Genomic DNA, 24,708 nt, shown 5'->3' with positions numbered 1-24,708 from the left:
TAATTATGTGCTACCAAAATAGTTGTTCGAATCATTATTTTTTATTTGAATAATTGTTCGAGTACTTATTCGTTATCAGAATAACTGTTTGAATCATTATTTTTTATTGGAATAATTGTTCGAATCATTATATGTTATTTGAAGAATTGTTCGAATCATTATTTGAATTACAAATACTCAAAGAATCCCTTATTCGAATATTCGAATAATTAATTATTCCAATTCTAACAGGTTTGCTTCAGAGTTCAGATTCGTGTATACTATAACGTGATATAACATTTGTAGGGATATAATACCAAGATCTAAACAACTATCGACAAGAGGCACTTTTACTTTCCCCACATAAAATTATTATTATTTTTTTTAAAAAAAGGGTTTAAATATAAGGATGCTACTTTTCCTATTATTACAACATTTTAATGTTGGATAGTAACTCGTGTGATATAAAGCCGTAGTTCTTTCTAGATGAATTAGCAAAGGCAACTTAATTACAAATAGGGTTACTTATATGTTTAGCATTTTACAATTCAGTTTATATCAATATACAATTCTAAGAATAGACCATGTTCTAAGTGCTTTAGACTTTTGTTATTTAAACGAATATCGGGTAACCGAAATCATCCCTAATGTTGAATTATTATCAATGTCATTTGAATTATTAACTTTTTACATTTATGAACATTTTAAGAGGCCCCATCACCGCGAAATTAAAATATCGCTAATTTTCCAGTAATTATGTGATGTCTTCAAATAAATACAAAAATAATTGGAAAGTGGAACAAAGTAAAGGAAGTCCCCAGTGCTCGCTAAACATTATTATTTTACATGAGATACCGTTATCACGACTCACTTATCTGCTTTCGATTTCCAGTCAGTTAGAAAATCGGCATTTATTTTCGCGTTTCTAAATGGCTGCAAGCGGAAAGCTACTAGGTGACTCGTGATAACGGTATCTCATGCAAAATAATATTGTCTAGCATGTTTTTGTTCCACATTTCAATTATTTTTTATCTATTTTAAGATGTCAGATAATGACTGTAAAATTAGCGGTAATTTAATTTCACAGTGATTAGGCTTCTTAAAATTCTGATATTTTTATTGGTAAACCTTTATTTTTTGAAAACGAAATGTAATCGTAAAACATAGTGTATGTTTCTTAGGAGTTAAGTATTAGTTGTAATGGTTTGGGGTAAAAGTCGGTCAACGGTAAAGAAGTGAAATTTTTCAACTTAAGAAAAAAATCTATTGGCCATGAATAAATTCTTAGGCAAATGTCACCGTGAATACTGCAAATAATTTCGTTATGTTTGAAATTTTTCGTCTTTTAACAAGATAAAAGTTAAGTTTAATTTGCTCTTGTAAAGTTTTGTATGACATTCCTGTTTCAGGGTCATTTGGAGTCGACCAATCCCATTGGGCTGGTACTTTGCTCCTCAATGGGAAAGACAAGATGGAAAAGACTGGGCGAGGATACGTTGTAATCGATGGATAAGAGACGATCGTTACTTGAAAAACTTCGCTGCAGACTTGCCAATGTGTCCGTGCACATTAGAACAAGCTTTGTCCGATAAAGGTAGATTTGTTCCTGATCAACATTGCGATAGAGATGCCAATCCTTCCTGTATCTATCATAAGGGAGCTCTGCACTGCGTTAGACTAGGCATTCCTTCGTAAGTATATTATCATGGATTACATTTTAATAAAATACTAGCTGAACCTGCGCTCTCTACACAGCGCATCATTCACATATGAGCATGAATCTCCTTGTCATTTCTCACAACATCCGTACATGCCCCTTTAGAGACACAAGTAAAAGACGTCTTGATAAAAATCGGCAAGGGGTATCATAAAAGGGAATTTTTTTTCGATTATTTTTTCAATGTCTCGCACCGTTAGTAAGATCTGAGCCTAAAGCCAGTTGGAGTTTCTAATTCATGTATGATCAGTGTTTTCTTTTTTCTTGTATTCAGTATGTAATAAGCAAATACGTTACACACACAATTAATTATAATGTCAGTGATATATGGTGTTCAATGGGCAAAACACTCCAAACAATAAAGATTCATCTTAGACTGGAAAAATGATTATCCTCGTTTCTCATTACCATTTGGCTATGAAACAAACGCCTGAGAGATATACTAACCCCGTATATAAATATGTGGTGTTTGGATGTATAACTCGTAGAATATGAAGATTTTTTATTTCAATACTTCCAGTATGTCCCTAAAACATATAATAAAGAAATAAGGCCATTTTTTAAATATTCAATCAGAACTGAACAATCTACACAAAATTTGCAATCGATCAGTGAAAACAGCATCTTTCTAGAGCCTGTGGTTTCCATGAACTCACTGTCGAAAAGATTAGCCACAAACATATAAACTTTTCTAGCATATCAATATATAGATTACTTGGGGTATTTTAACAGGATATTACAAGTAAGGTTACTAACATATGAAAGGGCAATAATTCAAATAAACAGAATTCAGGGAATTTCAAAACGCAAACTTATAAACAAAGGTTTTATTGTTAGCTATGTTGAAATATCAACAGTCAACTTCAGCACAAAATTCTACACTATGAATATTTACAGAGTCATGTAGATGGAAGTTGAGTTTAGAATCTCGGCTTGTTAACTACGTTGTGGTGATCAGAGACTTATACCCCATGTAAGTAACGGAGAGAAATTCTAGAACTTCCCTCTAAAATTTCCGTTTTTCTAACCTCTTGTTGATTCTCATGTGGAAATATTGTCACTGGAGCAGACGAAATCATTTGAAAATATACTTCATTATTTGTCTAACGCATTTTCAAAATCACATACTGTTAACTTTAATAGTAGCTGAGATAAGAAAAAAATCATAATTTCAATATATATATGTCGCTTGCTAATGGTCATTATCATAGGTATTCTGCCATTATTGGCAGGTCACTTGTCGGAGCTGAGAAGCTTTCATTCTCCACGGTCTTCCGTTAAGCTCTTCGTCTTCACGTACGATTTCTCTGTTTCGATATCGTCCATTAATTGTAGTCCCCTTCGCCCCTCCCTCTCTTTCCTGCCACCACACTCTCTAGCATGTCCCTCATGATACCGTTCCTTCTTAATGTCCTAACCAGTTTCTCTTCCTCTTCTTAGTAATATATAAAATTGTTCTTTTCTCCTCCACCTTTTTTCAACACCCTCTCATTCATTTTCCGCTCAATCCAACTAATTCACTCCATTCTTCTCCACACCCACATTTAGAAAGCTTCCATTCGTTTCTCATCATTTTTGCGTATTGTTCATATTTCTGACCCATGCAGTACAATACTCTACACGAAACATTTTATGAGTCTTTTTCTCAGATCTTTATTCAAAGTCCCACAAAATAGCATTTTCTTCCTCCTAAAAGCTTCTTTCGCTATTCCTATCCTTGCTTTAATTTCACGTTCACATTTCGTATCATTAATGATGTTACTACCCAGGTATTGAAAATTAGTGACCTGTTCTATTTTCTCCCCCACCACTTCGTTCCAATCACCATTGATTTTGTCTTTCTAACATGTATTTTAATCCCATATTCTTCACAGTCCTTCTTCAAGTTTTCTAACATCTTGGGAAATGTCATTATTTTATTGCACAAGAACAACAACAACATAATAAAAAAATAGTAATATAAAGTTAACAGGTTGGAAATTTAATAAAAATTCAGAAGTGGATTATCGCAATCCGATTGAGATGTGTAAATTCAATAACTTCAATTCAATAATGGTAAATTACGTTTTACTTCTGCTATAACGTTTCGTTTTGGTAATAATAATTGATGTACATATTTTTACTTATAATGAAAAATACATGTATTTTTCACTATTTTGAAACTGCTTTTACGACTGCAATTCCATTCTGAATCCACTGCAATGACATATCTCCATACATGAGTTAATTTTACTATTTGTTTCTTTAAAATTGTAGTTTTGATGGTTCTGATCAACAGTGTTGCTATGATAAAAATAACTACTTGATGATGACGTATGATCAACAATGGGGATCCAGACCAGCAAGATCTCATAATTTGGGACTTCTACCATGGAACGAAGCCAACAAGGTAACTGTTTTGCTTATTTATTTACTATTTTGTTTGATTCAATTATTATCATCTAAAGGGTTGAAACTTTTGTATATATTATTCTTATCTTTAATCTGTGATAAATTTGTTCATAAGAAAGCAAATTACAAGATATTTATCCATCTTTCATCTTTAAGTACCCACTAACCATTTTTTTTTAAAGAATCGTTTTCATTAAGTACGTTACATTGAAATTAGAAAGCTTCATACGATATCTAATATATTACTTTTGATTTTGATTTGATTTGAGTTTAGCCTTCTTTAAGCAGCAAAGATATATGAAACAAGGGGATAGAGCTTAACATGGATCCGAACCACATGAGCGCCCGCCGGGAGTCGAAACCGGGTCTCCAGCGCCAAAGATGCGTATCCAATCAATATAGCTACGAGGAAACTCTAATATGTTACTATAAGTCCTAATTTACACTAGGTATAGTGAAAATTTTCGCATTATGAGCGAAAATAAATTTGTTAGGTGTGTGAGTAGTTAAAGATGCCAAATGGAAGAAATATATTTATGAATTCAATATGTTATTTCATACTAGCAGCGTTCACCCCGCTTCGCTGCGGTCACCCCGGAACGCAATAAACTTTGTTACTTAGATAATTTTTACTTTTTCGCTTTCAAGTGATATGATAAAAACCATAGAAGATTGCAGTAAATCTTAACATTATATCGCCTGTCATTTATGTTAACCCGCCCCGCTTCGCTGCGGTCATCCCGGTGCTGGCATATTGTAAAAGTGTCTGTAAAAATAAGCAAATCAATTAAAAAATTTTAAACAGAAGATTCAAGCTATTTTCCGCTCTATATCGCCTGTCATTTATGTTAACCCGCCGAGTGACACGGTCATGCGGGTTGCATATAAATACGTTTATTTTTACCTATGATGAACTAATAACAAAGGATTTGTACGTTATGGACACCTGAATGGTCAATTATCTCAAGACACTGGTAATTAAAAATTAAAGTGATATGATAAAAACCATCTAGGGTCCAAATCCTAATAACCACCCAAAAATGAAAGAAATTGGTTCAGCCGTATTAGCGTGATGAGCGGACAAAAAATTGTACGTTCTCTTTTATATATTTCATATATTTATTTCTTAAAACTCTAAACATACAATAGACACGAGACGAGGTATTGCGGCATGAATATCTTTCTCTAATTTCACATCTTTATTCTCCCACACACCTAACAAATATATATAAAAAAGCTTTAATTTAAGTTTATTTTGCACAATTAGTCTCTGGTCCAATAAAGAATTCTTCTGGAGGGTACTTCTGATCTAACCTAAATAATATTTAAGAGTCAAAAAGGACAACATATTAAGTTCATGAACATATTTCTCCCATTTCAAAGCTTTATTTGCTCACACATTTAACAAATATATAAAGAAAATTTCATTAAAGTTTATTTTCCACAACTTCCGTCTCTGGCTCAATATAGAATTCTTTTTAGGGAGGGGGGTACTTTAATCTTCTTCTTCTTTCTCACCTCAATCATAGGTTGTGGGCAACAGGGAAATTTAAAACTTTTCTCTCCCTTAGAAGAGTTGTCTTATACTTTGATAAAATTTTGCAACTGCACCCAGATACTCTATCCTTGGTCTTCCTCTTCCTGGTTTTCCTTCTACCTTTCCCTCTATCAGCACAGTGATCTAATCGGAGTGCCGAATGAGATGGCCAAGCATGCTGTATCTTCTTTTTCCTATTAGCTTCATGATCTGTCGTTCTTCCTTAGCTTCCTTTAGTACGTTTTCATTCCTTTTCCTTTCGTCCATGATATGCGCAGCATTCTACGCCAACATTATATTTCAAATGCTTCCAGCTTGGATATTTCAGCTTTTCTCAATATCCACTTTTATTATAACCTAAATAATATTTAAGAGTCAAAAGGAACGTTTGCGTATAATTAACAATATTTCTCAAAGACGATCATGTAAGTGACTTTTTAATTAATTGAATGTATTATCTATTGCATGTGTTTCAAAGGTTGTCTATTATTATTGTTTATTAAACCATACTTAGAAAATAGACATAATGAAATCTGAAAAAGAAAATGTGTATACACTTATTTACCGCACTCTATAGCTCTTAGACATTGATATGAATTATGTTTCATTAGTTTTGCAGCAAATGTTTTTTCATATTGACGGGAATTAAATTATTTAACAATTTAGCAACACTTCTAAAACTAATAGAAAAATGTCAGTTTTATAAGAGAGAGTTAAAAAGATGTCCTATTACAGTAGTTTCTTTTTTATGCAGAAATTTTTAAGTGGCAAAGTTTTAGAATTAATTTTGTCTAAAACCATTTCTTAATACATAAATAAAATTTAATATATTTATATGAAATCAGTTGTTACTTATTTGAGTTAATGTAAGAATTACATATATACAATTAATTCTCTAAGTGGCGATTCTGGTGTAGATTTACAATTATCAATTATCTACACCAAAGATAATAAATAAATAAACAAAATTTTACAGTGCCCAAATATTACATATTTATATATGTAAATAAAGTTCATATCTGTATAACACATTCTACAAACTCTGTAATCAATAATTAAACCTTAATAAAAATTAAAAGATATTTCTCTTAACTTGGTACTGAATCAGAGACAAGTTTGGTTCGAGAATGGTTTCCAAAAGAAGGAGCTTGCATATTTATATTTTAGCTTTGTGTTCTCTTATTAACATAACATTGGGACCTTGATGGCTCAGTGGTAGAGCCTTCACTTCTGGTTCGTGAGGTCTCTGGTTCGAACCCAGTTCGCTCCAAGTGAATTTTGTTGTGGACAAATACTATATACGTGGGTTTTCTCGGGGTTCTTCCGTTTCCTCCCACTTTAATCACTCCACTATTATTATCATCAATCTCATCATCACTTTCTCCCTTATCTTCAGTCCATAATAGGGGGCACGGTGGCTCAGTAGTAGAGTGCTTATCTCTGGTGCGTGGGATTCCTGGTTCGATCTCCGGCCAGGGGCGGATCCAGGATCGATTTCTGGGGGGGGGGGGCGGTGGGTTGTCATACTGCTACTTTTAAAGGCTCCAAACTTTGGGATGAGTTTTATTTATATATATATAAAATAAGAAAGTTTGCTCTTCTGCGGGGGGAGGACGATCGCCCCGATCGTTCCCCCTGGATCCGCCCCTGTCTCCGGCCAAGTAATTTTGTGGTGGACAACATCGTGTTCGTGGGTTTTCTTGGAATACTTACCTTTCTTCCTACTTTCTCATTCCACCAATTCTTTCATCATCATTCACTTGCATTAATCATCGTCTCCCTTAGCCTAAAGGACATAATACTTTATTTAAAGCAGTGCTACGGGTGAGATATTATAATACAATACAATCAATGAGCCTGATAAAGGCATTGTTACGATTCCGAAACTTTAACATAATAAAGTGTATTTCTTGAACTGTGGTACTTTCTTTTGAATTTCATTTATCTGAATAGAAAATAGAACCTAATTGTAACTTAAGGTGGATCACCACTCAGAAATCAGTACATATTTTAGTTCATTCCCTTAACTACTGCGCAATGAATCGTTACATATTATAAATATTGTAATATAAGATAAAGTTATGTTTCAGCTACAACACAAGACACTGATTCATTTGGTTGTGTCTTCAGATATCGAAAAAGGTAACAAATAAATAAAAAAAAAAAGATTCGTTTTACAGTGAGCACACAAGATGGCACTTGCTGTTAGATCTTATTAGAAGTGCTCAATTTTATGAAATGTTTATTTGAATTTGAAAAAGTACTTTAAAGTAACGATCTTATTACGAAATAGATATATTGTTTGACAGTTTTTCGTGTTATGTTTCATAATTTTATTTAATATTTAATTTACATTTAAGGAAATAGATTTTGAGAAGAAACTTGCGCAGAACGCCATAATGCGTTGTTGCTAAATTGTACGTTTAATCCCTGGATTCTAGCGTTGCAGTTCGAGAAGCGGAACTTAGCTGTGAATTGCGGTAAGGGTCGAAAACTAATTTCTCCAATAAGTACCCAAGCAGAATTTCATGATTACTTCCTTTATTATCTGGCACCAGTAAACACTCGACACTATCTGGCAACGCCGCATTATTCAAGCAGTGTTTAGCATAGCACCGAGAACACCTACTGATCCACCTTAAGATTACACGTGCAGTCATCGACAAATGTAAATGTGACAGTATACTATTGTGAGAAAATGTAACTAAAATCAGCAAAACTTTATTTCAGGTTCCTACATTGTCTAACTGGTACCACGACATGATTCCCTTTTATACATGCTGTTTGTGGCAGCATGAACAAGCAACAACTTGTGAAACTTTCCGTTTCGAGAGACGGCCAACTCAGGATTGTGTTTCGTATCAAGCTCCTTCAGTGGGTAAGTATGTGAATATATTCTTATACAAATTATTTATTTTCACAAAATATTTGATAATTTAATGGAGATTTTCCTATTAATATATATTGTAGTACCGGTACTGTCGTTTTAAAAACACTCTGCTCTTGTATATTTCTAACATATTGAACTTTGTCGATCGTATAAGATAAAGATAAAGGCAAACAAAATTACATTCCAGTAGTAGGAGAGGATAGTCGGCGTACTTTTAAACCCCATAAAAATTATTTTTTCTTGATTGTTTCGAGAACTATCCTAAAGAATGTATTTTTGTTCAGCTCGATATCATATTTTATTGATATGTGTCACATATTTGACCGGTATTATAATTAAAATTAAAACTAAAATTTAAAAATTAGTCACAATTTTGGGATACATCTCATTAGACATGTTGTCTCACTAGGCATTACATATATATATATATATATATATATATATATATATATATATATATATATATATAAGCGTTTTCTAAAGCGGTATCGCATCGCAATTTGCGATGCAAAAACATGGGGATGCAATACAAATTGGAAAATGTGTCGCAAATTGTGATGCATCTTTCATTATTACGACGGAAGCTAAAATAAGGAGCAAGCTGTAAAAATATTACTACTATTTCAAGAAACTTTTCTTTGAAGGGTCGGTTACTGCAAGAAAAAAATGACTCCGTTGTGGGTTACAAAACTGTTTTTTACTCTGTCTTTCCTTCCCTTTCTCGGTTTGTTGCTAGTGGATCGTCCTCCAGATTTTTTCAGATTTCAGGTCATCCTACCCTTGTTTCAGAGCGCATAATAATAAAATATATATATATATATATATATATATATATATATATATATATATATATATATCCCTTGAAGAAAAGGCGCATTGGGAGCAGAAAAAGCAAATTCACACTACATTGGACCTAGCTGATATATGATGTAGCATGAAAGGGTTTGGATATGGTTAGTTTACAGAGATTTATATATATATATATATATATATATATATATATATATATATATATAAAAAGTTGTCAGCAAATATTAATGCATGTATTTTGCTGTAAGTTGCAAGGACTGTTTAAAATGTCCAGGTTTCAAATTATTTATTTTTCTAGTTCGTTGTTATGTTCTTAATGCTTTACTTTCCATATTTATTAAGATTGTAATGAATCGACCAACTGCTTGGGATTTACCAAAATTCTTTATTTTTATTGTTGTGTATCTATAGATAGGGCCAGTGGCGGATCCAGGATATGATCAAGACAGGGGCTAAACCATATTTTGCCGCTTTATCCAGTGTAAAGCAGGATTGAAGTCCATTTTATCCAGTATATACCTGAGCGTCAAGGGGGTCTATAGCCCCCCTTGGATTCGCCACTGGATAGGGATAATAATAATAATAATAATAATAATAATAATAATAATAATAATAATAATAATAATAATAATAATAATAATAATAAATTCATAAAAGAAATCCAACAAATACAAAAGTAATTTACAATGCCATTTATAATGAATGGAATTGTGAAGTACTTCCGTATTTATTAGACTTCTTTTATGAATCTATAATTACTCATTATAATACTAAAAATGCGATACAAAACTGACAAACTGCTGATATATATCGTCTTTGGACATATTTTCCTATTAAACGGTAATGGTGTTGAAGAATTTATTTCTTTATTATTTTTTTTAATTATAATTGCAGCTTCTGTATTTGGAGATCCTCACATCATCACATTTGATGGCCTAGAGTACACTTTTAATGGCAAAGGAGAGTTTGTCCTTGTTCATGCTGATTCCCCAAGACAAAAGTTCGACGTACAAGCTCGCTTCGAGCAAGTTCCTAGAAACCAATATGGTGAAGTGAAAGCCACTCTGCTAACAGCAATCGCTGGTACGTAAATTTGTTTTTATTAATATTGTTCTCTAACAAAGGTTAAAACGGTCATAACTTTTCCTCATAATTCACATTTTCTATTTTTTCTCTTCTTTTATCAGTATGTTCGATATTTAAAACATAAAGAACTAAGAATCATGGCACTAGTAAAAACGTTTCAGCGCATAATTTTCTAATTCCACTTTTATTACTAAATTTAAAGTATTGAATCCAACAGAACCATTTTTAAACATGGGCATTCATGGGATGCCTAGAAAAATGACCTCAAATTTGAGATATAAATAAATACTTGGTATACAATAATTGCAAATTTGGAGCGAAGCGATCGATCTCATCGATTATTACCGTTTTTCGGTGATTATTCCTCAATGCTATGTCCAATTGGAACACGCGACCCCTAACTACACTCAGCGCGCGCTGTCGAATCACCATGTCAAATTTGGTTAAGAACGTTTCAAACATTCGGAGGAGTATCCGGTCAAATGAATGCCTAAGTTGAGTTAAAAGGTGCTTCGTTTTGAAAAATTGTGTTCGCAGAACAATATGAAAAGGGCTTCACCCTATTTGTAATGCTGATAATTCTATTTTCCATTGTTTACAATGACAATTCGCCCGCCAAATGCTTTCCCAACGTAAAGTCCATGGGCATCGTGTTTTTCGGTAATTATTCCTCAATGATATGTCCGATCTCGACATGCAACCCCTTAAGACACTCAGCGCGCGCTCTCGAATTGCCGTGTCAAATTAATGAAGAAGGGTTCAGGCATCTCGGAGATCCAGTTTTTCGGTGATTATTGCTCAGTGATATGTCCGATTGGGATATGCGACCCCCTTACGACATTCTTCCCACACTCTCGAATCACCATGCTAAATTTGGTTTAAAATCATTCAGGCATCTTCGAGGAGTATCCGGATAACCGAACGCGGTGGCTCAGTGGTAGATCGTTCACCTCTGGTGCGTGGGGTCCCTGGTTCGATCTTTGTTCACGCCAAGTGAACTTTGTGGTGGACAAACACTGTGTGCGTGGGTTTTCTTGGGTTCTCCCTTTTTTCCCACTTTATTCATTCCATCATTTCATTCATTTCTCATCATCAATGTTTCCTTTAACCCACATGGCATAAGCGTGGGACGTAAAAATCAAAGATTTCATTTCTGTCATTAGTCCGTCTGGTAGCGAACCACAGCACTTTTAAATGGTTTAAGCATCATGAGTTCGAAATACAGGAGTTATAACAATGACACGGAATCTCTTGTTAACTCTTCACCCCTCATTGGTTTTAATGTCTCATAATTTGACATGCAGGAATTAAAAAAAAATCAAGAAATAACAGCATAAAATGGATACCCCTTGTTCACAAGTTACGATACTTTGAAAAGAGAACATACGAATGTACAACTTGATGTTTGTTTTATTCTTAGAAATTTAACGTGAGCTTGAACGTTAGAGAACAGTCAAAACTTAATAGTTTTTTTTTTTTTTTTAATTCTTCAAGTTTGAACCGTTGTAAGTTTAGGAAAATTCTTCGAAAATTTGAAAAGAAAATAATATCCACACATTCTGTGTCTATATTATGGAAACACTTTGAATGCAACGCTTAGATTTCTAGGAAGAGATACGTGATAACATAGACACTCGGCCAAATTTACTGCTGTTCGAATATCTGGTTCTGCTATTGATCTTTGTAAAATGCACATTAAGTCAAACTAATTTCTTTCAATTCTAGTTGAAATGTTACTGTGCATATATTATTCTGCTACTAATTTTGCATATGTAAAACTCTTGCAAATTCTTACAGCAAAGGAGAATGCTTCGGCCACTGTTGAAGTCCGGCTACGTCCAAAAATAGCAAGATGGCGATATCATTTAGATGTGTTCGTGAATAAAAGAAGAGTTTATTTTGATAGATCATCTCTGAAGTTCCAGCATTTTCATGGTAAGAATTCATAAATTAATCTCATTGCAAGACGTGCGATTCAAACTTTACTCTACGTAGTCGTTAAAAACGTTTATTTATTCTTATCTTTATTACCTAGTACAGAGCTATTGATATCTTTACAATAGGTATTACAGTTAAGTTCAACATTGTTCTCGTAATACTACGCAGTCAAGTTCAAATAAACAGGTAATAATAAACAAACAAACAAACAAAAAAAAAATATACAGGAATATATGTTAAATGAACTGACACCCAGAAATTCATCGTGTTGAACTTGTTTAGACGGGAGGTTTCATCATCTTCACTGGGTAAAATTTTCTCGCAAAATTCTTCTCACATCCAAATCTATGTATTATTATAACATCATTAACCTGTGTTATTATAACATCAATATAACAACTAAGGCTGAGAGCAGTTGCAAATTCGTAGTAGTAAGACTTGAAAGCGTTTTTTTTTAAAGGTTCAAGTTGAAAGTGATATATTTCTTCTTCAGTTACGCTAACAGCTGATATCCTAACAAACTATATATACAGGGTGTATCAAAGTCCGTTACTATAGGCCAACTCCATTATAAGTAAAGATACGAAAACTTGAAAGAAAGGAAAATTGTAGGAAACAGGAGGTTTTTAATCTAGAATGGTGGAATTTTTCCAATCCCACCAACTGTTTGAGACCCAAACTAGTAAGGCGCTCTATGTTAAATATAAAACCAATGTTGCCACAGTCTGTTCCCCTGGATCTTTACGATACCAACAATACAGCATTGTTGGTAAACGGATTCGGAGTATTGAGGTATATATTGTAAATAACTATATATATATATATATATATATATAACTCTATCCATCACGACTCTGGAACTTACTAAAGAAATAATAAACAATTCTGACCAGAGTATATACACTTGTTTATTAAAAACTAAATTCCAGTGTAACAGTTTCATCAACGTAACGTTCTCTTCATCAGACACTAACTGAAAGAGATATCTTAGAGCGCAGTTATTTATACTAAAAGTGGAAGTATAAATATTTATACTTTCACTTTTAGTATAAATAACTGCGCTCTAAGATATCTCTTTCAGTTAGTGTCTGATGAAGAGAACGTTACGTTGATGAAACTGTTACACTGGAATTTAGTTTTTAATAAACAAGTGTATATACTCTGGTCAGAAGTGTTTATTATTTCTCTCTCTCTCTCTCTCTCTCTCTCTCTCTCTCTCTCTCTCTCTATATATATATATATATATATATATATATATATATATATATATATATATATATATATATTCATAAAATGTAGCTGAAAACTTAATAATTGTGCTTGTGATTGTTGATTATGTAGTCCCATTGTTTCTCAAGGTATCTTTTACTTCTAGATAAGTCAGTTCAATTACTCAACATCAATTACATTCATCTTATCATGAATAAATCCTTGTTTACAGGTGTCACTGTGTATACACCATCGTATATTTTGAACCAATCAGAAGTGATCATAATGTTCCAGTCTGGAGCTGGAGTCGAAGTGGTCGAAGAGAAAGGTTATATGACTGCCCGTGTGTATCTACCGTGGAAATTTATGGTAATTATTTATTCATATCGTTATTTTTAGGACTTGCTAATTATTTAAAAATTTAACTTTACATAATATGTCTAGGTTTTGCGGAAAGGAGTCTTTGAAAGACTTTTGACTTAATAAGCAATAAGAGAAAATAATGGGAAATCATAAAATAATTTTCGAGGCATGTTATATAACAATTATTTCTTAATTTTCAATAATCTCTTATAAATATCTCTTCCTTCTCTCTCACCTAAGTTGCACTGTCAAACTAAAATGATAAAAAAAAACATTCCAGGCTCAAATCTCATCTATATCTCAAATTTGATCGAGATCAGTCTTGTGGTTCAAGAGCTATTAATTTTTATATATCTCCTCCTGCTCCCCTCCCCTACATTGTACCGTCAAAGGGACATGATAATATCATTCCCAGAGCCAAACCTCATCTATGTTAAAAATTTGATCGAGATCGGTCGGGTGGTTCAAGACTTATTAAGTAACAAACATAGTGTCTTTCATTTATACATATATATATATATATATATATATATATATATATATATATATATATATATATATATATATATATATATATATATATATATATATATATATATAGGCATCTAATCTGTCCAAATACAACTCTTTGAATACAGACTTGAAACTTTTGGCAAATTATTATATGTACCATGCAGTTAATAGTTTTATATGGCATTAGCTTGTCTCAAATGAGTGTAAGTGGGAATGAATGCGAATGTAAAATGTAAGAATTTAATTTCGAATTCAAATTAAAACAAAACTAGGTGATAATGTGTAAAGAAGAAATAAAATCTCATAAGAATTACCTTTTACACATATACATAATGTGCTTTTACGATCTTTGAATTTAGGTTACGTAATAATATGTTTGTACAGGAAGAGTTGTAAGTAAATTCAAATTAGATCGATTTTTGCGGTACCAATACTGTAATGCATGGTAGAGACGGAGCACGGGTTTTTCTTTTTCCTTCATCTTTTATTATAAAAAGTTTTATACAAGTTCTTTGTACACTATGCTACAAATATGTAGGTATCTTCATTCTTTATGAGTTTGGACCTTCTGCCCATAGCAGTGCGAAGGTCTTTGAGGTTGAGTCGGTTAGGAATCTCTTGCCTGTAGCAGCGCTGAGGTGTTTTGGTGTCTTCTGCCAGTGCAGCGCAGGGAAGAAAGAAACCTTCTGCCCTTAGCAGCGCAGGGAAGAAAGAAACCTTCTGCCCTTAGCAGCGCGGAGGTAGGTAATATCTTCCGCCCATGCAGCGCGAAGATAGGATAGGAACTTCTTGCCCAGACAGCGCAGAGGTAAAGCAGGGTGTCTACTAAAATCTCAAAATGAAATTTCGTGACTTTTTCATAACCTTTTCTTTGTTTTAAAAAAAAGGTAACATTCTCAAGAGCGAATTTGGGTGCAAATTAGGCCGAATTTTTGTGGATGCGATAGAAGCATGCTTTGCTTGCGATTTGGTAGAGTCTACAGCCACCCATAGACATTTTTGGCGGTGAATTTTGACGTTTTATATAAAAAATTTCCAGTCTGTACTTATATTTATACAGATAAAAAAAAATGTGACCCAAAAGCTAAATTTCGTGACTTTTTCTTGACTTTTATGACCGTTTTCTGATTTCGTGACTTTTTCATGACTTTCGTGACCAATAGACACCCTGTAAAGTTAGGGAATCTCTCCTGCCCAAAGCAGTGTGAAGAGAAAGTAGGAATGATCAGCTGGAATGATAAAATCTTCTGGGTCTTGATGTGCTCTTTTGTAGCTGAATTTGAAGTCGGAGCCTGTGGAGGGGTTGTAGGGGCACTTCGTGGCTCTCCGTGTCCTCTTCGTACTTCTTCGTAGACAAGGTCTGTCGGCTGGTTGATGATCCTCCTGAAGAAGTACATGTTGTTGTTATAAATATCAGGGGATATTGCAATATTGATAGAAGATGGAGATTGTTTTTGTGTTGAAAAAGATTTATACTTGACGTAAGTTACTGAATATAGCCATATTTTCCATATCACACTGATCTTGTATTAATACGGTGTTTAAGCTTTTCATTTGTAGTGGTATTCTTTGGAATAGCCGTATGCATACCCCTACCATTGTACTCTTGTATAGCTCTAATCTAAATTCTGCTTCAAATTAGATCATGTACACACGATACGCATTTCAACTATAATACGAGGGACGTCCAGAAAGTAAAGAAGTTTTTTTTCATCGTTAAATAAAAACAAAAGATATCCACACAAAACTTTATTTACAAAGTCACAGGACCTTACTCTACTTTTCTATGTTATCACCATAGTTGTCAAGACACTTGTTATAACGTGGGGCCAGTTTTTCAATGGCAATATTATACTCATTTGTCGCCAATGATTTGAGCCAAGCAGTCACTGCTGCTTGAGTTCCTTATCGTTTGCGAACTGTTTTCCACCCCAAAATTCCTTAAGTTTCGGAAATAAGTGAAAATTACCTGGTGCCAAGTCAAAGCTGTAAGCAGGATGACCAAAGATTTCCCGCTTTAGATGTTGAAGTTTCAGTTGTGTTCGTGCTGATGCATGAGACCGGGCATTGTCATAGATCAACAACACTTTCGTCTACAGCATTCCACGTCTCTTGTTTTGGATGGCGCATCCAAGTCGTGAGAGTTCCACAATAGGCTTCTGAGTTTATTGTTGCTCCTCTTGGCATGAACTCCGTACTTCACAGTTGGCGGGATTTTCGATTGGCGCCGGCATTTTGAATTGCTGCAAAACATGTAGCGTAACCGTATAGCATTGAGACTCTGCCCACACTGAGATGAAAGAAGGAGCTAACTGCCACAATGGTGGGGGTCGGCGCCGCGCGCGATGTGCAATCTTTCTTTACTTTCTAGACGGCTTTTGTACTATATTAAACCTTCTAATATGCCTAATTCTGAAGTTATTTAGCTTCACTCTATGATTACAATTGGTAGATTACAATAAGAAGCTAGTGACAATAGACAACTCCATGTTTAGAAATACTGGGAGATTTGTATTAATACTATATCTGATTTTGTTTGTTTTAACAGAACGAAACAAGAGGGTTGTTCGGCAACTTCAGCTACGATATAATAGACGATTTTACGCTTCCTGATGGAACACTGGGACCTGCAGGACAAGTGAACAACTTAGAAACAATTCATAAAGATTTTGCAATACACTGTAAGTGAACCTTTTTTTCTTGACTTTAGTTTTCATTTCGTGAATTGAATCTGAAAATAAATGCAACTTCCTTCATTTAAAGACTAACAGAATACCCGTTATTCGCACGAGGAGTTACTTTTATTCCGGACATAAAGGTATGATTTGGATTTAAACGGCATCGGAAGTGTCACTGCTCATCTCAGCGACCCTGAAAACTATGGATTTGACATTAATATACGTCATTTTTGATTATTTTTAAATATCTTTCCCTTCCTCTCTCCTAAGTTCTACCGTCAAAGTGAAATAATAAAACCCATCCCAGGGCGAACCTCATCTATGTTGAAAATTTGATTGAGATCGGTTGGGTGGTTCAAAAGTTATAAGTCATAAACATAGTGACTTTCATTTTTATAAATATAAATATAATTTGATACATGATTCTATAATTATTTTTTTTTTTTTTACGAATTATACAAATATGTCAAATTATATCTTTTAACCCTTCAATATATATAATTGTGTCTTTTTTGTGTGTGTTAATATAAGAACCTCAAATGCATGCACTTTCAGATACCACTCTGCCAACTAATAATTTTTTAATTTTTAATTTTACAACTAATATTCTTGTAATCAACGGAATATATCAAGTAGGTGACACTGTTCAGTGTGGACAAGGTGAAAAACATGAGGTCCGAATATATTTTAGAAAGAATATTGTTGTAAATGTGGTACAAGTTGCTGTAAAATGTTAAATATGTGCAGTTTAGATGCAGCAAGTAATTATTATTATTATTATTATTATTTTACAAATGAAGGTTTATAAATCAGAACGCTAACTTTCGTCGTTGACATGTAAAACCACTCAAGGAAAAATGTAATAATGCACAGAGATATGGATGACATATAACGAACTATAACAATAACAAACAATAATGGACTCTAATGTAAAATAATAATAATGGACTCTATTCTATATACCAACAATCCTACTTTTCTAAAATGATTTTCATTTAAATTATCTAATAAAATTTAATAATGAAGCTAAAATTTTAGGTATCTAGATATTTAAAATTCTTCCATGTTATAAATATGAAAGAAAGCTTTGAAATATTGCACTGGACATTACTTTATTCGAGTTAGAAATTACCTTTTCCAGTCTCTGATTTTTTCCTACTCAAATTGCTGAATTTTCGTAGAGGCTGCTATCATCATCTCATCCTTTCAACTAGAAATGACTTACATCATTGGTTGCCAAACTAATGAAGTTTCTGAGATACCGTACCGTTTTTTAAATTTTTACTGTGAGCTGCCAACTAAATGAACTACCAACTTTAAAAAAAAATCTTACATTTGTTTATTTGTGTATAAACTTGCATTTCTAGTAAATATGATATCAAACTATCCAAGTTAGCAAATGTCTAATATACACACGAAAAAACATAACATTTAGCAAATGTCTAATATACATACGAAAAACATAACGTTTAGCAAATGTCTAATATACACACGAAAAACATAACGTTTAGCAAATGTCTAATATACACACGAAAAACATAACGTTTAGCAAATGTCTAATATACACACGAAAAACATAACGTTTAGCAAATGTCTAATATACATACGATAAACATAACGTTTAGCAAATGTCTAATATACACGAAAAACATAACGTTTAACAAATGTCTAATATACATACGAAAAATATAACATTTAGCAAATGTCTAATATACACACGAAAAACATAACGTTTAGCAAATGTCTAATATACACAAGAAAAACATAACGTGCACAACCCCACGCGTATATAATCAACTGTGAGATGAAGCTGACAACGGCAGTTGCGGGAAAAACAACCAGTAGTTGTCGTCAGCGACCCCTGTCATTAGCGTCAGCTCAGTGAAGAAGAAATCAAGGTTAACCAACCGAGGCGTTAACGCGATCTACTGAAAATCTCCCTGCGAGCTACTTGTAGCTCGCGATCGACGGTTTGACGATCACTAACTTAAAAAATTTGGTAAGATTGAGCCAAGTAATAAGAAGGACAAGGTTTTAAATCTATAGAAAATACCTTATTCAAATTAATAGGTAATAATTAAATCATATTTTCTTTTTACTGTCACCTTTTTCTTTCCAGGTAGAATTTACAGTTTATCCTCGTTATTACTTATCCGGAACTTATCAATCCAGTAATCCATTCCTAATTGAATGGCTCAGAGAAAAGTAACAATTCTATCACTTACTGTACAATTCATCCATTACATACAAAGAAAGGGGGCCATGGAAATTTGGGACAGCTATCTTACAAGATTAATTTAAAAAGAAATTAATAATCTTATTTTAAAATTTTGACAGAAGAATATCAAGAACTAATCTAAAACTGTCTATCATACAATTCTCCATTAACTAATAATATTAGAATATTAGAATTTGAGCTTTCCCAAAATAAGTGCAAGAACAATGTTTCTTCAACTGCGTACAGTAAATCGTTCTTTAGAGGTTTTCTCCTTCGTGTGTCTACGTCAGTATTTCCCAACCTTCTCCTTATTGCAATAACTTATTAATACACACAATCTTACATGACACTTATTCACTATTTTTCTCCATATATCAAACACTCTGGTATAATACATCCTTCGTCACTACTTTTATATTTGCAGGGTTACTAGAAGACAGAGAGGAGAGAAACAAAGGGGTATCATTATTTGTGCACGAAAACGGGAAAACGGCGAGTTACTACGCGAACAAAACGTTTGAAGCGGAGTGGAGGAGGCGGCCGGAAGATATAATTCCAGCGAATAGGTAAGATTTTATATATTTTCCCTCTTCTTTATTCTTAAATTCTACGATTTAAATACCACACTGCACGAATGCCGTGCATAACGTTTGAATATTTGGGCAGGAAACAAACAGATGCTAAAATTTTGCATTTCTCTTTAGCTTTGTTTAAAAACATTACAAGTGAGTTTCGTTTCACGGTGTAAAATTACAACAGACTTCTAACTATGGGAATTCAATACTCAAATTTGAAATAGTGTATCTATAAATACTGGTTGCAATAAATGGATAGGGTCAAAGATAGAACCTGTTCCTCGGATGCTGATTCCATATCAAAAGGCCATTATTCACTATGTCTTACTGTTTTGTTCTATGGTGATAAAAGTTGAAACCGGAAATGATTAATTTTAACCACTTCCGGTTTGAATAAAGGGATTAACGCAGTAGTTGAACCTATACTTGGGATGCTGGATTGATTGCAAGAAACTGCATCTCGATATCTCTTACTGTTTTCGCTCAAAAGAAACCATTATTGCAACCGGAAATAGTAGTAAATTTCAACCACTTCCGGTTTTGGTAGAGTGTTGCAGGTTGTGGCGACATGTTCTTTTGAGACTCTGAATCGTTTACAGAAAACCGCTTGTTGCTATCCAATACCAATTTTGTTCTCTGGGGATACATGCTGAAGTCGAAAATGGTTAATTTAAACCACTTCCAGTTTGAATATAGGGTTAACGGAGAATATAAAACCTGTTCCTGGGACGCTGGATCAATTGCATAAAAGTGCATCTCGATATCTTTGACCGTTTATGCTCTACGAAAATCAGTATTGAAACCGGAAATAGTAGTAAATTTCAACCACTTCCGGTTTTGATAGAGATTTTGCAGAGGAAAAGGTATAACATTTGTTGCGCCGCAATCATCGATGTGACTTCTCTGTTGTAGAACTTTGGAGCCGCCATTGATCCGCTTCCTTAAGTTACGAAGACCTTGGATAAAAGTTGAATTTCTAGTCCTCTTAGTGTTCGGTTCCCAACGAGAGCTCATGTGGTTCGGATTCCACTTTACGCTGTAGGTCCACGTCTCATATAACTTTGCTGCTGAAGGGACGCTAAACTAAACCAAAATCCAATCAAATCTAGCCCTCTTGCATGCTAAGTTTCTTTTTATTTTTAATTCTTATACAAGTAATTACATATTTTTCTTTAAATTGGTCCTAATATTGTGTAGAAATATGACATTGTTGCAGCACTGAAAAAAAAAGAAGTTACTAAACCTTCACATCACATTGTTCATGTTGTTCGTAGCGGCTTAGTTATATATATATTTTTTTCAGTATTTAAACAATAAATTTGTATTCTACTCAATTTAAAGTCCAAGTCATAGAAAAGATCTATTGTATTTACCTGTATAATTAAAAAAAAAGTTGAGTAGACACTTAAGTGTTATCTCAAAGAATTTCATTTCTCTAATGATGTTCACAGCAACAAAAGTGGGCGAAATATTTTACGACAAGGAAAAAACCTACACACACACACACAAAAAATAAACTTATTTCATTCCTGAAAGAGAGTCTACTGTTACTATCTGAAGTACGATGTAATATCTGTGTTTGCTGCGTAAAAGTTGTTAAGCAGGGTGGATTGATTTAAATAGTCTGATTTAAATCACTTGATTTTTTAAAATAAAAATCTTTGATTTAAATCAATCAGATTCCGAAATAAATTAATTTAAAGTGAAAATCAGTAAAATCTCGGTTCTGATCTGTTATTTCGATTATGGAAGATAATAATCATACGAGAGGGGACGTAAAAGATACCAGACTTTCATTCTAAAAAAATAATTTATTACATTTTTTACAAAATTCTTTCAGTCTCCTTCAAAGTACTCTCCATTAAATGCGATTCATTTCTCCCATCTTACTGTTTGAAGCACCTGTGGAACTCTGGAACTTTTATATCGTCCAATGCGCTCTGCGAAGTTTTTTTTACAGCCTCTACACTATCAAAACATTTTCCTTTTAGATTTTGTTTAATTCTCGGAAAATGTCATCATGTTGGTCAAAAAGCTTGGATCACTTTCAAACTGATTTTTCAAGTCCTTGCTCAAATTCAGACGAATGATTTGATCCTGTGTGAGCAGGCGAGAAATAAACTTAGCGGCAACATGTCTCATTTGCAAAACCTCACGCTGGCACGAGCTCTAACTCACTCCTGCCTGTTTTGAAATATCATCGATCATGAAACGACGATCCTCGCTGATTTTGGGGCAGATTTGTTTGATGTTTTCAGCGTTTCGAAATGATGAAAAGCACCCAGAACGAGCATGATCTTCAAGACTCATCTCACCACACTTAAAGCGCCCAAACCACTCAAAAAATTGTGTGCTCTTCATAGTATCCTTCCTGAAAGCCTGTTGAAGCATTTGGTAAGATTTCGTTTCCGATTTTCCAAGTAGGAAGCAAACACACTCCTTGTTCCTTTGAATCTGCCATAACGATTTCGCAGGCGGCAAACGAGAACAGTTGAGAAAAACAATAATGCGATCAAACGTTAACCTCCTACGCAGACGGCCAACTGATCTGGGAAGATCTCTACTACACCCACCTAGCAGGAGAACTCTCTACTACGCCTAGGAACGGCAGCGCTTTTTCAATCCGGTTTCTTTTGGGTCCCCCCTCGTATTTGCTGTACATACAATGAGACTCAGATGTATGTACAGCACAGTATGAAAACGAGTGTCATTCGGAGGATGATTACGAAAAATCCGTTTTGAATAGGTAACAGGGCAATCCTGCTTTCTTCTCTTCGTAACATAAGGGTTTTAAATCGTTAACTAATCCAACGGGGAAGTCGCCGTAGACATTTAAGAAAATTTTTTTTATGTGTGTGTCTGTTTGTGTGTTGCCAGATAATAAGAGCGTATTTAGAAGGGGTCCGATCCCCTCTCCGGAACTTTTTATTTTATTTTATAACTTTAGGCGAAATGTATGTATCTCGCAAGCTAGTCCCGATTTTTTTAAAAACATGCTCCTGCCAAATATCAGTAACTTTGTGAAAAAAAAAAAAGTGTCATGTTGATAAACGTTGTTACACTTTTTTCTTAATGCGTAAGAAATATTGTTTGGAATTGAAATAGGTTAACGATTGGGGATTAATTCAAAATTCAATTCCAATACTTTCACTTAAATGGTATAATTAATATTTAATACTAATTTCCTAATGTTTTTACTTCAGTTCGCGACTTGTATTATATGAGGAGAAAGGTTTAATTTAAATTTAAAAAAAAAAAAATATTTTTAAAAAAATGATTTTTTTCCACCCTAGTGTTAAGTCCAAAAATCATAAATCGTACTCCCGTGACAAAGATTGGGATTGAAAATTTTTTGCTTGTGTAAAGCCTTAATAAATAAATAAATAAAATATTGCTGGTGAGGTGTTGTTAGTGTTGCCAATACTCAACGAGAAAAAGTGGCTAAAATCAATAGCTAAAAATGGCCAGAAATGGCTAGGAAAAAAAAAAAAAAAAGCTTTCACGCTGAGACAAAGCTAAATAAATCCGAATCCTATAACAACATAAAATTAAAGCAAAACTGCACTCACAGAGATAAATATCATCACCTGCTTCTTCAAGTTCAGGCCAAGCTTCTTTTATCTCGGTTGTTTGTACTGAACTGGTTTTGTTTCAACTATGTAGTTCCAAAACTGTGACTGAAATTCCGTAGAGAGAATAACTCTTTTACACGCGGCACAACCCAAATCTCACCATTAAAATTAAAGTGTGTTTTCGTTTTCAACCTGTTCCTGAGCTTGTTTTTGATTTTACTCACCTGATAGAATATACGCTTCATTTCCGCATTCGAATGTGGAAGCATTAGCATAAAATTAAAAAAAAAAAAATTAAAAAAATTAAAAAAAAAGAAAAAAAGAAACGAAACTAGTTCTGAAAATAGATTTTCTCCTCCAACATCTGTGTAGCGATTTACTTCTTGCAAAAGTTCAATTGAAGATTTATTTCATGAAATTTATGTTCGCCACTGATTTTCAATTTTCTCGATATTTTTATCTTGAAAATTCAGAGTGAAAGCAGAAGCTAAATCAGTAGAAGACTGTTCCACCGGTTTCAAATCCTTATTGACACTGAAAAGAGACATTTTCTAAAAAAATGTATAAATTATCAGGAAGTCTATTTTGAATTTCTTTAAAGAGGCTTTTATTAAAACTTACATGTCTTTCTTGAAAATTTTACTCAACGTCTACTGGTAACCTACAGTTTTTGAGCTCATTCTCTGCTGTGTAACCAAGATACGAGGAAGAATCAATATAATCATCAATGTTCATATTTCATGGGAGCAATTCTAGCAGTGAGATTTAGAATGTTATCACTTAGAGATCGCATCAAACTTCAGAAAATACTAAAATGACAAACACAATATATCAAAAAGTGGCTAAACTCAGAAAATGGCTGAAAGAAAAAGAAAAAAAGCTAGAAAGCCACTAGTGGCTTTTTGGAAAATTTGCGGCTAGCCAGGTTCTCAAAGTGGCCAGATCTAGCCACAAAGTGGATAAATTGGCAACCCTAGGTGTTGTGTGTTTTAAATCTCTGCATAAATTGTTCCCCACAAAGTATTATAAAAAGGTTTTTAAGTTCAAACGTTTAGAACATTTAGGACTTAACACTTTTCACGCAGCAAACACAGATATTACTGCTTGTATATTATTGGAGCGAAGCCTCTCTTTAATTGACTTAGGCATTTGGTTATCCGGATACTCTTACGAGATGCTTGAACCGCTTACAACCAATTCAGTAACTCGAGAGCACCCGCTGAGTATCGTAA

General features: G+C 33.6%; 1 protein-coding gene across 2 annotated transcripts in view; it reads left to right on the top strand.

The window, feature by feature from the left end:
- The window catches only part of mesh (sushi domain containing 2 mesh), a 117,223-nt gene that overhangs the window by 48,875 nt on the left and 43,640 nt on the right, over positions 1-24,708 (top strand). For both annotated transcript variants that reach the window (XM_081737698.1, XM_081737697.1), the window contains exons 10-17: positions 1,389-1,670; positions 3,953-4,085; positions 8,355-8,502; positions 10,219-10,407; positions 12,208-12,345; positions 13,790-13,926; positions 16,982-17,114; positions 19,754-19,895. In XM_081737698.1, coding sequence (XP_081593824.1) covers positions 1,389-1,670; positions 3,953-4,085; positions 8,355-8,502; positions 10,219-10,407; positions 12,208-12,345; positions 13,790-13,926; positions 16,982-17,114; positions 19,754-19,895 — 1,302 coding nt within the window. The remainder of the gene's footprint in view (positions 1-1,388; positions 1,671-3,952; positions 4,086-8,354; positions 8,503-10,218; positions 10,408-12,207; positions 12,346-13,789; positions 13,927-16,981; positions 17,115-19,753; positions 19,896-24,708) is intronic.

Source organism: Thermobia domestica, chromosome 14 (assembly GCF_964235325.1).
Source record: "Thermobia domestica chromosome 14, izTheDome1.hap1.1, whole genome shotgun sequence".
Taxonomy (NCBI): domain Eukaryota; kingdom Metazoa; phylum Arthropoda; class Insecta; order Zygentoma; family Lepismatidae; genus Thermobia; species Thermobia domestica.
Note: the sequence above shows the minus strand (reverse complement) of the source record. Positions and strands in the feature narration are given on the sequence as shown.